General features: G+C 42.9%; 1 protein-coding gene across 2 annotated transcripts; it reads right to left on the bottom strand.

Annotated features, from left to right (window-relative positions):
• Positions 1–1,211: 1,211 nt before the first annotated feature.
• Positions 1,212–15,877, bottom strand: LOC134532148 (uncharacterized). 2 transcript variants are annotated; one of them, XM_063368508.1, is made up of 9 exons: positions 15,806–15,877; positions 13,551–13,615; positions 12,112–12,414; positions 11,321–11,596; positions 10,125–10,418; positions 7,837–8,118; positions 5,374–5,673; positions 4,341–4,652; positions 1,212–1,365 (listed from the first exon to the last, which is right to left on the bottom strand). In XM_063368508.1, the coding sequence occupies exons 1-9, from the start codon at positions 15,817–15,819 to the stop codon at positions 1,286–1,288; spliced, it is 1,926 nt and encodes a 641-aa protein (XP_063224578.1). In that variant the 5' UTR covers positions 15,820–15,877; the 3' UTR covers positions 1,212–1,285. The 2 variants fall into 2 exon arrangements, with proteins under 2 accessions (XP_063224578.1, XP_063224579.1); XM_063368509.1 differs by lacking the exon at positions 15,806–15,877 and adding an exon at positions 15,687–15,757.
• Between the last annotated feature and the right edge of the window lie 653 nt (positions 15,878–16,530).

The raw sequence follows: 16,530 nt of genomic DNA, 5'->3' as shown, positions 1-16,530 counted from the left end.
GGCCACTGTGAGGATAGCTGAAGTGTCGGCCACTGTGAGGAAAGCTGAAGTGTCGGCCACTGTGAGGATAGCTGAAGTGTCGGCCACTGTGAGGATAGCTGAAGTGTCGGCCACTGTGAGGATAGCTGAAGTGTCGGCCACTGTGAGGATAGCTGAAGTGTCGGCCGCTGTGAGGATAGCTGAAGTGTCGGCCACTGTGAGGATAGCTGAAGTGTCGGCCGCTGTGAGGATAGCTGAAGTGTCGGCCACTGTAAGGATAGCTGAAGTGTCGGCTGCTGTGAGGATGGCTTTAGTGTCGGCCACTGTGAGGATAGCTGAAGTGTGAGCCACTGTGAGGATAGCTGAAGTGTGGGCCGCTGTGAGGATAGCTGAAGTGTCGGCCGCTGTGAGGATAGCTGAAGTGTCGGCCGCTGTGAGGATAGCTGAAGTGTGGGCCACTGTGAGGATAGCTGAAGTGTCGGCTGCTGTGAGGATAGCTTTAGTGTCGGCCACTGTGAGGATAGCTGAAGTGTGGGCCGCTGTGAGGATAGCTGAAGTGTCGGCCGCTGTGAGGATAGCTGAAGTGTCGGCCGCTGTGAGCTAGGGCGTGGTTCAGGACCCCGCCGCTTGGCGCGCCTCGGCTGTGATGCGGCGAGCCGGCTCCAGCATGGCCAATGTCTGAGCACCGCGCCAGTGGCTCAGTCACTTGCAGTTTTCATGGAGGAGAAATTATAATTTCCGATTACAAGACATAGTTTTTTTATGTTTTGATCCCACTACTATATAGAATATTTAAAAATATATTGCTAACACATCTATATTGATTGTGAGAAGTAATGCATAAGCTAATATCGGGTAAATAAACTATTAAAAATAATTTATCTTTATTTTGATATGTATATCCCTGAAATTTTGTAATTTACTTAATTATATAGAACTTTTTGTATAAAAAATTTAAGTGTTTCTTTCATAGTTTATTAATCTTTTTTAATAGTAGTTATGGGCCCACCCCGACATATAGTGTCATATGTGGCGCATAACATGGTTTTATTTTTCTCTGTGAGTGTCGCGCTGCTGTATCCCTCCCTGTTCTATGTTTTTTTGGAATCACGTCTGTGCACAGTCGTGCGACGAACTCTATTGATTCACCTTGAACAATACTGTTACTGTTTGGATTCTGGGGGAAGTTTGAGACACTCAAAACTTCCGCTTGGAAAGGAAGGCACAAACTATTGAGGAAAACAAATGAAAGCTTTATTTGTTCTTCAGGTGTACATTTGTGCTTCTTGCCCACACACTGGTCTCTTCACTGGAGCAGCAATGCCATCAGAGCTGACACCACGTGACAGAACAACCTCGCCCCGAGGATTGTGGATGCCCCGGTGGCTGTGAAGCAGACAATACAACTATCAGCATTGCCATTGTCCGTACACCAAATAAAAGTAATGATGCAGGGTTCAAAAGTTATTATGTTTTGAGGTCTGGTCGATGAGAGGGTGTGCAACATGGTTTGGAGCCCCTACACTATTTTGCTTCTAATATTTCGTGTTATCTCACTCGATTATTAAATAAATTCTTAATATAACCATGTTTACTTGTTTATAATTTTTTTTACCAATAATATATCTTTTTAATGTTTTTGTATGAACATAAAGGCACATTGTTAAGTCAGTTCTAGACTCTATTGGAATAATTAAATTAGTTTCGGGTTAACCGTTTTTATACAGCCTTAATCTTAAAACCCTTTATTTTAAATATATCGTAGAAACCAGAGTTTTCCGGGATTTTTTAAAAAAATTTTTATTTATTTATGAAATTCTCTGCTAAAAATAAATAACTAGAATACCCCATTATTGAATTTTCAGCTACAAGCTAAGACTGACAAAATTGACCTATTTCATAAAAAAACACATTAAATAATGACTAGTTTGGTTGAAAAATACCTTCTGTAAAGATATAATATTGTTATTTTATGAATTTATTTAAAAAAAAAAGTGCAAAAACATGAAATATTAGAAGTAAAATAATTTAGGATGCCACCTCCTTCACACTAGCAGCAAGCATGCCATTATGAGCCTGCAAGCTTGAATGAAATGAACGGGCCAACACTAGCTCAAGCACATGGCAAGCTTGCGAGTGCATGACCACCACGGCCAAGCTTGAACATAGCCTGCGTCAAGCGTGGCGCGACAAGCGCGCACAGCGAGGCTGGATCGGGCTGCAAGCAAGGTACGTCACCGTATCTTCTCAAGAAGGCCCTCGTGACTTCTACATACACCCTCTCTTGCAGCAGCTAACTGATTAGGGTAAACAACAAACATGTTGTTAATTATGAGCAACTACAGTAGGGGGAGCACGCGGGTTCTGGGGCACAGTAAACAATCAAACAGGTGGGTGTGGCACCACATCTGGGTGGGCGTGGCAGAAGGTGGGCGTGGCACCACGTGGCCGGGTGGGGCGTGGCCGGGAGCCACGTGGAGGGAATCCTCAGGTGGTTGTTGACGTCATGTGGAGCGTCATCTGCTTGGGCGACACCATCTTGGTTCTAATTTAAGAAGCTAGGGAGCGCTTGTGTCGCGCGCCGCATTTGTTTTCACAAGTACAAAATTGGGAGGTATCGGGGCAGCGGGGATTCGATCCGACAACCTTTGGATTGGTAGTCAGCAATGCTAACAACACGGCCATGAGGCCAGTTGGAAATAAAAATTTAATATGTTGTATATATGCTTAACAAAGTTTGTTTTGTATTGTGGAAGTTTTAAAAACATATGTAGTCCGCCATGTTAATTTTTTTATAGTACTAGGCATGAAATTTAAACAAGCCGCATCGGCTGCTAGTCGGCTGCCATGTTTATTTTTTATAGTCCTAGGTGGGAATTAAAAAATATATTGTCGGCTGCTATGCGGCCACCATGTTATTTTTTATAGTACTAGGCGAGAAATTTAAAATAAATTGTCGGCTGCAATGCGGCCGGCATCATTTTTTCGTCAACATTGGAAAAAAAATAATAATTTCGGCTGCTAGGAAGTATCCAGAACAGCCAACTTTGAAAATAAAATAATTTTATATATGACAATCAATTGCTGTAAGCCGCCATCTTGTAGCACAGCATACCAGGCCACCATCTTGTAGCACAGCATACCAGGCAGCCATCTTTTTTCCCATTATAGTCATTGGTATTTTCAAGTTAGAATATAAAAAAAATATTTCATCAGCCACTACTCTATGACTATAGTAGAAGCCGCCAAATTCAAAACACACACTAGAGGGCAGCCATTTTTATAGTACTAGACCAGTATAGTCATATTATGCTTAATTTGTTATGTAGAATGTCTGCCATCTTGGATACCACTTTAATGAAAAAAGCTATAGGCATTACCTATGCTTATAGTATTATTTATGTGTTAATAAAAATATGTATAAAATTTTATTTTCAATGTTGGCTGTTCTGGATACTTCCTAGCAGTTTAAATTATTTTTTTCCCATGTTGAGGAGAAGAAAGATGCCAGCCGCATAGCAGCCGACATTTTATTATAAATTTCCCGCCTGGTACTATAAAAAAATTAACATGGCGGCCGCATAGCAGCTGACAATATATTTTTAATTTCCCGCCTAGTACTATAAAAAATAAACATGGTGGCAGACTAGCAGCCATTGCAGCTTGTTTAAATTTCCTACCTAGTACTATAAAAAAATTAACATGGTGGACTACATACATTTTTAAAACTTCCACAACACAAAACAAATTTTTATAAGCATATATACAACATATTAAATATTTATTTCTAGCTGGCCTCGTGGCCATGTGGTTGACATTGCTGACTACCAATCCAAAGGTTGATGGATCGAATCCCCGCTGCCACGAAACCTCCCATTATTGTACTTGTAAAACTAAATGTGGCGCACGACACTAGCGCTCCCTAGTTTCTTAAATTAGAACCAAGATACTGTCGCCCGAGCAGACGATGCTCCATGTGACGTAAACAATAACCTGAGGTTTCCCACCACGTGGCTCCCGGCCACGTCCTACCTAGCCACATGGTGCCACGCCCACCTGCTGCCACACCCACCCAGACACGTGTTGCCACACCCACCTGTTTGATTGTTTACTATGCTCCAGAACCCGCTTGCTCTCCCTACCAACTAATAATATTACATTGATACAATATTTTTTAACAATGTATATTTACAGGAACAATGTATATTTACAGTAACATGGGTATGGTACCATGGCCCTTAGTTTCCCCACGTGTGACCACGGGCAGGTCACAGGGGCAGCTAAATAGTGGCTCGCAGAGGACGAACCTGTTACCATGGGCTGGTAATGGGGGAGGGGACCTAGGCCCTCAGAGGCTATACCTGCATTGCGTGGAGGCAGCTCGGCGCAGCCCGCGGTGGTGGCCGAGACGACGGTCGGGGTGTAGCGGTCGCCGTCGGGTGCCACCGGGGTCGCCGACACCAGGTAGATGCTGCAGTTGTGCAGGCCGCCGATGTAGACACGGGTCTCGCCGGAGCCGTGGCGGGTCTGGCAGGCGCGCGGCTCGCCGGCGGCCGGCTCCCAGCACACCTCGTAGCCCGCCACGCAGCGCGGGGTCGCCTCGGCGGCCAGGTACGACACGTTGGCCGAGCGCTCGTCCGTCCCGAGCACCCGCAACCAGGCCACCGTCGTCACTGCGACAAGAGAGTCTCGCCTCGCCTCACTGGCCTTTCGACAAGCTCCCTTTCACTTCACTCTAGGCCCGCCCACCCGGACAATGGCAGCCAGGCCACCGCCGTCACTGCGCCATTAAAGGCCCTGTCACACTGTCAAATATTAGTCTCCAATTTATTTGACAGTAAAGTTGGAGTGTAAGTACTGGACAAAAAATGTCTTCCTATTTTCTCCATAAAATATATTTGGACATATAACATCAAATATGTTTTAAATTATGTAACACTATCAACGTTTATTTTTGGTCCGAGCTATCCCAAAGTTTTCAATTTCCCCCCCCCCCCCTCAATTTTTAATTTATATAACACTTCCCATTACTGGACTTATTTTTAAAACTTATTATTATGTATGTGCAATAATTTTTTTTGCGCACAAGAAAATTTAATTTTACAATGTTATTCGTTACAAAATGTAAAAGATTTTCAGAAATTTATTAAAGTTATAATAGAAACATAATTTAATTTTATCGCATGAAATGCTTTCGCATATGAAGTGTTATTTAACTTTTTTTAATCTCTTCGATCGGTCATGTGTTCTTCATAATTTAAAAGAGATATGAGACAGAAACCGATGTAATTTCCATCATTGGCGGATCGTATCCAACATCCAACTAGTCCTACACGCAGAAGGCACCCGACTTGTCTGGAGGGGAGAGCGGCAGGCCTCGAGGACGGAGCTCACCGTTGCTGGCGGAGAAGAAGCGGACGGTGGAGGTGTTGGCGACGGGGGACTCGGGAAGCACCGCCACCTGGAGGATGTGCAGAGTGCACGGCGCGAGGTCGGTCACCACGTGGCTGGTCGCCTCGCGGGACAGCGCCACCTGGTGCGTCCACAGGTCCTCGTCGTCCAGGCTGCTGTAGCGCAGCAGCTGGCCCGTGGCGCAGGTGTTGTCGGGTGACAGCTGCCAGGTGACCAGCAGCGATGCGCCCCCTGGGGTCGCCGAGGCGTTGGCCAGCCGCAGTCGCTCCACCGGCGCGGGCGCTGCGGGAGGTACAGCGGGCCTCTAGACTGCCTCCTGGGTGATGCATCTGTGATCTTCGCCTTCGCCTGCGACGCTGCTACTAGGAGCCACAAAGCTAAGCAATTTTAGCCAATACCACGTTTCAAAGTTAAACATTCATTTATGTGAGACTGATATAGATATAAAAATAATTTGAGAATTATGAGTTATGTGTGGAAACTATGATACAAGTCCTCTACCTTTGCAAGAGGAAGAATGCCTTCGAAAAGATATTGACCTGAAACTTATTTTGTACATGGGTAATTAAATTAAATTTCTTGCTTAGTAGACAGCTTTTAAGTCATTAAAACTGGCAAGCACGTTGGTACATACAAATGTGATAACCATACTTTTTTGATGAGTCTAGCTATCCAATTAGAATAGAAAATCATAAGCAAATATGTGAAGATGTACATTTTCCCCTTCACCTAAAAATGGAGCTCTTCTTGAGGTACAACCGAAGGATGTATGACGAAATATTAAGTGATGGGAATTTTAGACATAGTAAAATACAATACGATGGTGCAAACAGTATTTTGATAGGTCCTACTGTTTGGTTACAGTGGACCTCCTAAGAAAAGTCTCCGACGACTTTAAAGGTGCGTCGCAGTTGAAAATGTTTTCCGAAGATTGAATTATACATTTTTAAACTTTGTTTGAATTTTTCCGTCGTTTACGAACCGAGTCTATGAACTGGTTTGATTATACATTTATATCTCACAGTAGAATAAATTATTGGTAGGTCCTACATCATGAATATGAGTATGAACTAGATATATGTGCCCGTCATCTTGGATTGTGATGTCAAGATGGCCAAATTTTATTATTTTATTCTTGACCTTTGAACTTAAAATTTTGCCAATTTTGGACTCAAAACTCGCTAAAATCAACTCAGAAAACACCAAAATGACTCACATTTAACAGTTTTTAGGAAATATTTTCACCAAAAAAAAATCCCAAATATCTTTAAATTAAGAATTTCCATTGTAAAGGAAAAAATTCACATTAAGAATTTAATATTTATAAATTATTCAAAGATTTTTGCCTTTAAAATAAATAAATAAAACCAAATAAGCATAATTCCCCATTCACTGGCTTCCATTAAGCCTCTGGATGAGACATTTGACCTTGAAATTGATTCCGGCTGCAATATTGTGTTCCGCCATCTTGGATTATGATGGCGGCTGAGGTCAAGGTCATACAATCTGTAGGCAGGGGTGGAGATCAGAAATCAATGTCTTAAAGTCCCTGTCATGATTGAGGCAAGCTGTTTGCAAGCCCACGGTGACGCCCGTGTTACTGCTCAGGCGAACACTAAACGGTTAATTACACGTGTAGTTTAAAAATGCCCAGAGATATTCTGGCGTATTGAAAAGGCCTTGTGAAGTGTATGTTTCCCAACTCGGAAAACTGTTTCAAAATTCACTATTCTCAGTTTTCATACACTGAGAAAACAGATTTGAGGATGCCAGTAAATTAATTTGCTAATTTTTTTTTGGGACTACAAACTAGTTTTGTAGAAACAGCATAATAATGTTGTAGTTTAAAACAAACCATCTATATAGATAAAAATGTAAATGTTCTTTCGTTTAAAAGTTTAAATCTCCGAAAGTTTTCCACTGATTGCTTTGAAATTTTGACACAACGTTTCTTTCTAATACGCGTGTGTTTGTATATAATAGTTGTAAGCGTGGTTTATCCGTGCATGCCGCTATCCCGCAACCCAGATATAGGAATATATATGTATATATAGATATAGATGAACGTGTTTATATATAATATATGTAAGCGTGGTTTGTCTGTGCATGACGCTATAACTCCGCAACCCAGATATGGGAATAGAGAGATATATATAGAGGGAATGAGATCTATATAGAGAGGTATAGAGAGACATAGATATAGAGAGATTGAGATAGAGAGATGTATGCAGATATGGACAGATAGAGTGTTATGAAGAGATATGGATAAAAATATAGAGAGAGATGTAGATATAGCTATAGAGCGATAGAGAGCTAGAGAAATAGAGGTAGATTTATAGAGCGAAATATATCAGGAGACAGAGATGTATGTGTACCTACGTCAAACAAATTACAAAAAGGTAATTAGAGGCATTGCAAGAGGCATCACCCAGGACGGCCACTCACGCGAGGAGAAGGACAGCGACACGTGGGAGGTCCTGTTGTCGCGGCTGACGGCGGTGAGCCATGCCTCGTACTTCGCGCAGGCCCGCGTGGGGGCGGCAGTGTTGGTCCACGACCCGGGGGTGAAGGCCTCCGAGCAGCTCGCCGCCCCCGCCGCCCCCGCCGGGCGGAAGCAGCCCTCGTACCGCAGCACGCAGAAGCTGGCGTTCCTCGGCGGCCCGAAGCTCACCGTGAACTGCTTGTCGCTGTCCGCGGTCACCTCCACGTCCGTGGGCGGTCCGAACTCTGTCACAGTCAAGTTGTCCATCATCCGCCATCTCTGCTAGCGACAGGCTGGGTTCATAATTTCACTCAATCTGCATACAAACACGGAGTGCCCGTACAACAATGTCCCAGTCTCGATATTATGTGTATTAACACAGTTTAATTTAGAATATTTTCAACAAATGTACCTCAAAAGTTCGCAGGATTTCACGGTCATTGTCTGAAGTAGCTTGGCTTCTGGGTTGTAGCCATGACCTTGGCAAAAACTTCACCAACGTTTCGGTCGACATTGCAGTCGCCACCATCAGGGATAAGTTACCTGATGATGGCGACTGCAATGTCGACCGAAACGTTGGTGAAGTATTTGCCAAGGTCACGGCTTCAACCCAGAAGCCAAGCTATTTCAAACGTACCTCAAATTGAAAGTAAACAAACCTATTTTTTTTCTTTAAAATGTTCAATATGTGCACCTTTATTTATATGGCACACATCTAACCTGAAGTCCAAATTTCCCCCACACTTTGGTTAACAAGTCTGGATTAATGGAATCAATAGTCTATTCACTTCTGTGTCTCTACTCTGGCAAATCATAACGTAGTGGCGGAATGTAGACACGATCTTTCATAAAGCTCCAAAGGAAAAAAAATCGCATGGGGTTATGTCAGGTGAACGTGGAGGCCAACGAAAAGAAGCTATGTCATCTCGACCATTATGACCAATCCAATGGTAAGAGACTTCCACTCTTGTACAGAGATTTTATATTCTTTTGTAACAATTAAATACGCTGTCCTTTTGTGTGTAATACTAAATGGTGACATATGATTTTTTTTGTGTTGACAGCCAGAAGGCATATTCAAGCGAGAAAAGTCCAAGAAAGAATAATCAGTTGAGACAAGTTTAGTGTATCCTATTAACATGTTTATTGCTCTATTGCATCATTTCTTCATGTTAATAAAATGCGCTACTCTCACAACACAGTTTTCTTGTGTCGCTCTAACTAACTCCCTTGTTTCCCTTACCCGGGGGCAACAAGATTTAAAGTATTGTGGTCATATTTTATGCAAGTGAAAGTACAGGTAGAGTTTCCATCATTTGGCTTTTGCACAGCAGCAATGAAACTTCCAAGTTCTCAGTGAGCTCAGAACTACTTTGATTCGTACCAAGGTTTCGGGACCGGAACTTTCAAGTTCTCAGTGGGCTCAGAACCTCTTTGAATCATACCAAGGTTTCGGGACCGGAGCTTCCAAGTTTTCAGTGGGCTCAGAACTACTTTGAACCATACCAAGTTTTCGAGACTGTAACTTCCAAGTTCTCAGTGGGCTCAGAACCTCTTTGAATCGTACCAAGGTTTCGGGACCGTAACTTACAAGTTATCAGTGGACTCAGAACTACTTTGAGTCGTACCAAGGTTTCGGGACTGGATCTTTCAAGTTCTCAGTGGGCTCAGAACTACTTTGAATCATACCAAGGTTTCGGGACCGGAACTTCCGAGTTCTCTGTGGGCTCAGAACTGCTTTGAATCGTACCAAGGTTTCGAAACTGGAACTTCCAAATCTCAGTGGGCTCAGAACTACTTTGAATCATACCAAGGTTATGGGACCGGAACTTCTAGTTCTCAGTTCTCAGTGGGCTCAGAACTACTTTGAATCATACCAAGGTTTCGGGACTGGAACTTCCAAGTACTCAGTGGGCTCAGAACCTCTTTGAATAGTTCCAAGGTTTTGGGATCGGAACGTCCAAGTTCTCAATGGGCTCAGAACTACTTTGAATTTAACCAATGATTTCGGGACTTGAACTTCCAAGTTCTCAGTAGGCTCAGAACTACTTTGAATCGTACCAAGGTTTCGGGACTGTAACTTCCAAGTTCTCAGTGGGCTCAGAACTACTTTGAATCATAGCAAGGTTACAGGACTGGAAATTCAAAGTTCTCAGTGGGCTCAGAACTACTTGAAAACGTACCAAGGTTTCGGGACCGTACGGCGATGAACTAACACTCGTGGTCAACGACGACGCTCGGTATCGCTCACCGTCCAGTTGGAACTCGACAGTCCTCTGGTAGATGGGCGACTCCCTGTCAGCGGACCAGGTGCTGATGGACAGGACGTTGAGCGCGCATGCCTCCAGGTCGTTGACGAACAACTCGCCAACGGTGGGGTCCAGCTCGGAGACGCTGGCGGGTCCACACGGGCCGTCGGCGCGCTCCGCCAGGCAGCGCCTCACCATGTAGCGCTCGGCGCAGCGGGAGGGCGACGGCTCCCAGGCGACCAGCACGCCGCGGGGGCTCACCCGGGTGATGTTCCAGCTGCCGACGTTGTCCGGTCCTGGAGCAGCCCCGAGCACCGCCGCCTGAAGCAGAGCGAGCCTGCAGACCCCCGACAAGCCTGCAGCCTACCATCGCCAGCCCACATGCCTGCGGACCCCCGACCAGCCTGATGCACCAGGCTTCAGTGAAGCCTACCATTGCCTGCCTATGAGCCTTCGTCGCACGTCTCACATGTTCATCCAAGCCTGCCACCAGGAGCTTTCAACCTTGAACGAAGCGTTGGCGGCCCTAGAGTAGTGTAGAGGAGGCTCACCACATCCTGGGGCATGTAATAGCCCCCACAGTAAATTGATGATTTAGAGTGCCTCCTTAGAAAAATAGAAAAAAGTAATCTATTCAAAACACATTTTTAAAGGCAACCTGGAACTATACAATTGAACAATGGTTTTGCTAATTAATCATAAGAAATGTTAATATTCTTTTATAATGTGGAAGGGTATGTTTTATAAACACAAACCTTGTAATCTCATCTTATGAGACAATGAAATATTTTAAGTATTTTTTCGGTATCATAAAATCTCAATTAAAATTGAAAGATACTGACTTGAACTATTTTAACATGCCAATAACACTTTAATCCTTACTTTTTCTCGTAAGTATCCACATTATTTACATAAAATTACTCAAACAAGCAAAATAATAACAATGAAAAACGCCATCATGGGCCCTAAACTGTTTCCAAGCCTGGAGACGACCCTCATTACAAGCTTTCAATATTTTCACTTAACATATATTAAGTTTCACTCAAGCATGCCATTACAAGTTTTTAGCATCGAATAAAGTTTGACATTGCAAGTCTTCAACATTGGATCAGCTTGCGTATGCAAGTGTGTGTCGTGATAATGAAAGCTAGTTTTCTAAAACACCCAGGTTGTGTGGTAAGTGTTGAGTCGCATGCACCTGTGACGAAGTGCGTGGTGGTGTTGAGGGAGTAGTAGTTGCCGGTGGACAGAGTGGCCACCATGATAGTGTAGTTGGTGCAGGCGCGCAGTGAGGACTGCGGGAACAGGTAGTTGGTGAACTCGGTCTCGTTGCACTGTTCGGGCAGGTCGTCGTCCTCAGCTCGCCAACACACGCGGTAGTTCCGCACGCAGGAGTCATCACCCTCTACGCCCCAGGAGGCCACGTGCTGTCTCCCACCCAGGTAGGAGGTTGCCAGATGCCGCACCTGGTGCGCTGCAACAGATACCCCTCACTCATCTCCTATCTTCACCCACACTTCATCCAGACACAACGATCATGTGGCTCCTTCTCAAGGGAATCTCAGGAAAGAAAGAAAGGGAGTAAAGGAAGGAACGATATGAAGGGTGTGGAACGATTGAGAAACGAGCGAGCTCGCTAACATCATTGCAACCCACTAGCTCCAGTCTCGAACAGAACCTGCCAGTGGTCCAGTCATGATAGCCTCTTAGCACTGGCAGGTCTACCCGATGTCACCGTGCAGGCTCCAAGTGTCCCTACTGACTACGCACTCACTGGTGCCATGATGACCAGGTCCTCGGCCCTGGAGGAGGCACCCGAACCCCGCTCTGCTACCACGGCCACCCATTAGTATGAGCAGGGCTGCAGCCAATTATCACATAGCTGGTCTGGTTGTTGGCCAAGCAGAGGGACTGCTGTGTACAACCCTCAGACCACAGCAGTGGCATGAGTCACCACACAGGCTCCAAGTGTCCCCACTGAATACGCACCCACTGGTGCCGTGATGACCAGGTCCTCGGCCCTGGAGGTTGCGCCCGACCCACGCTCCGCCGCCACTGACACCCAGTAGTAGGAGCAGGGCTGCAAGCCGCCGATGACGTAGCTGGTATGGTTGCTGGCCAGGCGGTGGGACCGCTGAGCACAAGCCTCAGACCACGGCAGCGGCACAAGGCACCACGACACCACGAAGCGGTCCACACATGACGCCACAGTGGAGTGGGTGTCCTTCCAGGCCAGCCCGATGGTCGTCGAGTTGGCGTGCGTCACCTCCAGCTCCGTCACGTGCTCGCTGGCTGGGACACACCACAACCACACAGTGCACTTAGTCATTACGAGTGGAGACCATCATTGAATTTGAAGGACACTTTTGTCTGCTTGTCTGTTTTGAAACTTCTCTGTTCATGTTTGCGAGGTCATTACAGATGGCAGCACACAATGGAATAGATAATGGATACCACAATTTAAGTATGCCTTGGCTCGAAGTATTGGAAAATCTTTTTTAATTTATTTGGAGATCTTTCTGAAATCAGAGAAAAAAGGAATTAAAAATTCTAACCACTCTTCTCTGGTCCAGTGCAAAGTTTCTTATGTTAGTGTCTACGCTCTGGAGCTGTTCGCTCCCTTGACTGGGCTAGTGACAACGTGATCTACTGTATTACAAAACCAGGTGGGAAAGGTTTGGTTTGTTGGTGTGGGTATATGGTGGCAGTACAACTGTCAAGAAATTTAGTGCAAGACGCTTCATAAAATATCCTGGGGCTTTGTCGGCGCGCGGACGTTGGTTTGAAGTGAAACATCTGCGGCAGAGTCGCTTTTGGCACATTGGCTTCGAATGAAAACGTGACACTGACTGACATTCTTAACCAATTTAATTTTTGTAATCATAGTAATATTTGCATAATGTTCGTCAGTCATGATCCTGGGCTTACGGTCATCAAAAATGGGTGGCCACGCAGTGGGCAGAGGTTCAGGAATAAAAGCAGAACTCATTTAACACGAAATATTAACTCTGAAAGTGAAAGAGAGCTTCTGTTGTTTGCGTCAGTTCCGATAAGGCAAGAATCACTATTTAGCTGTGTGAGTGTTAGAGAGAGATGTAATAAAACACTGGATCCTCGTCGGAAGGGTTCGGGTTTGTAAAGCGATCAAACCTTCCTGAGTTCATCTTCAATTGATTTTCTTGACATCGGCCGGGGTAGATTAGCCTCTCTCCATTGTTACTGCATACTGTGTTGTGTGTGTGTTTCCGACTCTATGACTTCCGGTATCCTAGAATTCTGTTGGTTGTTTGTGTAGGACTCTATGACCTCCAGTATTCTTGTTTTCTGCTTATTCTGTGCGTCCTACTCTATGACCTCGCTGTCGACATAGACTAAAACACTGATAATTATATAAATAATACTTATTTACTGAATATTACATATCTCACCATCGCAGTCTTCAGCTCGAATGTGACGTCCACAATGAATAACTAAACACAAAACTAGAAGGTACCTGCAAAAAAAAAAAAAAGAACCATTTTGAATGTTATTTAAAATGAGTGTAATATTTAAAAAAAGACTTAATAATTTATTTGTAATATTAAAAACAATGTTTGAAATAGTTTGTCAAAGAATAATAAAATACGAATGCATGAAAAATGCACAGCAATAGCTTTTAAAAAACTCAGACACATAAAGGAAAGGCTCCTATATTGCACATTAGTAAGCCAGGAACACTCAATTTTATAAAACAAGCGATTGCGCACACTCTCAAACTTCTTCTTCTTATATATATGTGTGTATATATGTTTGTATGTGTGTGTGTGTGTGTGTGTGTGTGTGTGTAGTTGTACGAACCATCGCACAAAGCGGAGAACGAAAACGAGCCTAGCAACATATACAGCATAGTGTTCTCTTTATATATTTATTAGGCCAAGTACCCATTCTCTGTCCTCGCGTCAAAACATTTTACAACAATATTTCACGATAACGTTGCATTAAAATTCGGCCTTTAAATTTATTATCTACACGCCTAAAGAAGCTTCACTTATAAAAATTTCAAAACTAAAACAGACGTCAATACACTTTGCTGTCTTCTTGTTGGTTTAGTTAAAGAATTTCGCCTTTTTTCTTCTTCTTATTTTGTCGATTTAATTTTTGAAATGGTAAATACAACTCTTGCAATGAGGTTGTCACATAACACTACTGCCATTAAATTTAGAATAATATAAGGAACTGCTCTACGCTGTTGTACGTTATCAACTCAGCGAATATTCCTTTGTGACTTTGCCTTAAACCGACTGAAGAACTTTAGGAGTTATAAAAAAATGGCATCGTATTTTTACAATTCAGATGTTCTAAAACAAATCTTAACTAATTCTAAACCTTAACAATTCTAGGTTTAAAGTCAGTACCATTGACTACTTCATTAAATAATAATTGTTTAATTGAAATAAGTGTGTGATTATTTTAACTGTCAAAATAAGCAAAATACTACGGATCACGGCTTCGCTGTAAACAACGAAACGTTACGTCACACGGAGAGAGATACTTTACATTTTTATAAATAAATAAATACGCTTCTCCCTAAGCGCTGCTACCGGAGTTACTGCTGGCGTGTTCTTGTTTCACGCGGATGTGACGTCACGCTGCTAGTCTGGATTGGCCAGCCCGTCTCTACCACCCACGCATTGTGAGCTGGCAGGTAATATGTTTAAAAGTAGAGTGAAATTTTTACTTCATCAAAGCTAGGATATTTGTTCATGTGACGTAGGTAGCAAGTTAGGACAGTGATACAAGTTTGTATTGACTACTACAAAGAATTATCATCACACAGCTTAAGTCATAATACTGTTCTGCCGCACTAACAACTTGTTAGTTCTACATATTAACATTATATATTATATATTTTTCAGATTGTATACATTTAAGCGACATCATTTTCATGAAATAAAAACTTAACATTTTATATTTTACTAATATGATTTGCCCATAATCTAATTATTACAATATTGGGTGTTTATAAAATCAGTAAACAAACAGGTAACAATTTGAAACTTTTCAAGTAAATAAGCCATAACCACTACGTACGTACTTCACGATATAAAACGTAAATTTTCTAAAATTTATGTTCGTAATCTTTAGGGATACTAAAAATTTTTAAAATTGGCAAATATTCAGACTTGTGTCCAGAAAAAAGGCCCGGAGGGGGGGGGGGGGGGAACTCAAAGGACAATAAAGCCTGTAGCTGGATTCTGTGAAGAAGGGGGTACAGTATAAGCATTATATAATTTGTTTTCAAGTAAGTACTCTTTGTAAAAGCATTTTTTGAAATTTAAAAAATCAAATTGTTTGTCACACTAAAATCTCAGGGGTTTTAATGTTCCAAAGTATATACAAAATATATTAAGAAAATAATTTGGCATGAAAAAACTGGACCATTTATAATTTGTTTATTTTTAATTAATCATTGAACACTTTATTCTTAAGGCAGTTTTAATTCTTTAAGACAAGTCATTGATACATCTAAATTAATGTAAATAAATACAGTAGACAAACATGTCAAGCTAGTATGAAAGACATACCGACACATGTGCAAACTAGCAAGAAGTCTAGACTGTACTTGAAAACGCAATTGCTGTCGTTTCTGGTACGAGGGCTGCGATATGGCCGCTAGCCTCAGCTGCACTGACTCTGGACTCACCTCAGCTCCGCCATGTCTGCCCATGTGCCTGACAGCTGTCACCGCCGTGTCACTCTGACTGCAAGTCCCCTGCTTGGAGCGGTGTGTTCTTCTCGAGATAAGATACTGACATAATAACTGACGATAGTACGCGCAAAAAATTACCAATCTTTTGTTCGAACAACGTATGTACCTCAGAACATATGGCAGGCATGAATCAACTTATGATTTTATCCCCCAAATTGGAGACTTTAACAATAGCTACAGGTACATAACACACGTAAGTAGGTATCATCTAAAGCTTTTTTGGGACAGTGAACTGAAAGGGAATGGTATTCTGGTTCAACCACTTGGCGGTAACTGAGAATGTAGAAGACACAGAAAAGTCGGTGATACACTATGAGAAATGTTTTTAATTTGAATGACGACTACTTAGCAAAATAGCTAAGGTATCATATGCCTTGTAAAATAGGGTTTGTTTCATTAACTTAAATAAAAATATCTGGAGATACAAACGTTCTTTACTTTTAGAATGACCCTTGTATCATCAATATTCACTTACATACAATCTCAGAATTTCCTTGATCAAAAACAAAGGATGATAATAACTAGAGACCGGAAAAATTCGCGAGTTCAATGACCTCTAGGATGGACTCCATGATCCTCTATGCACTCGGGAGAATTGCATCCGCTCATTGGCTACTGACTCGTAGCACCTGTTAACTGGGATGCTCGTGATTCGATAC

Source organism: Bacillus rossius, chromosome 5 (assembly GCF_032445375.1).
Source record: "Bacillus rossius redtenbacheri isolate Brsri chromosome 5, Brsri_v3, whole genome shotgun sequence".
Classification (NCBI taxonomy): Eukaryota; Metazoa; Arthropoda; class Insecta; order Phasmatodea; family Bacillidae; genus Bacillus; species Bacillus rossius.
The sequence above is the reverse complement of the archived record's forward strand: the minus strand, read 5'-3'. Positions and strand labels throughout refer to the sequence as shown.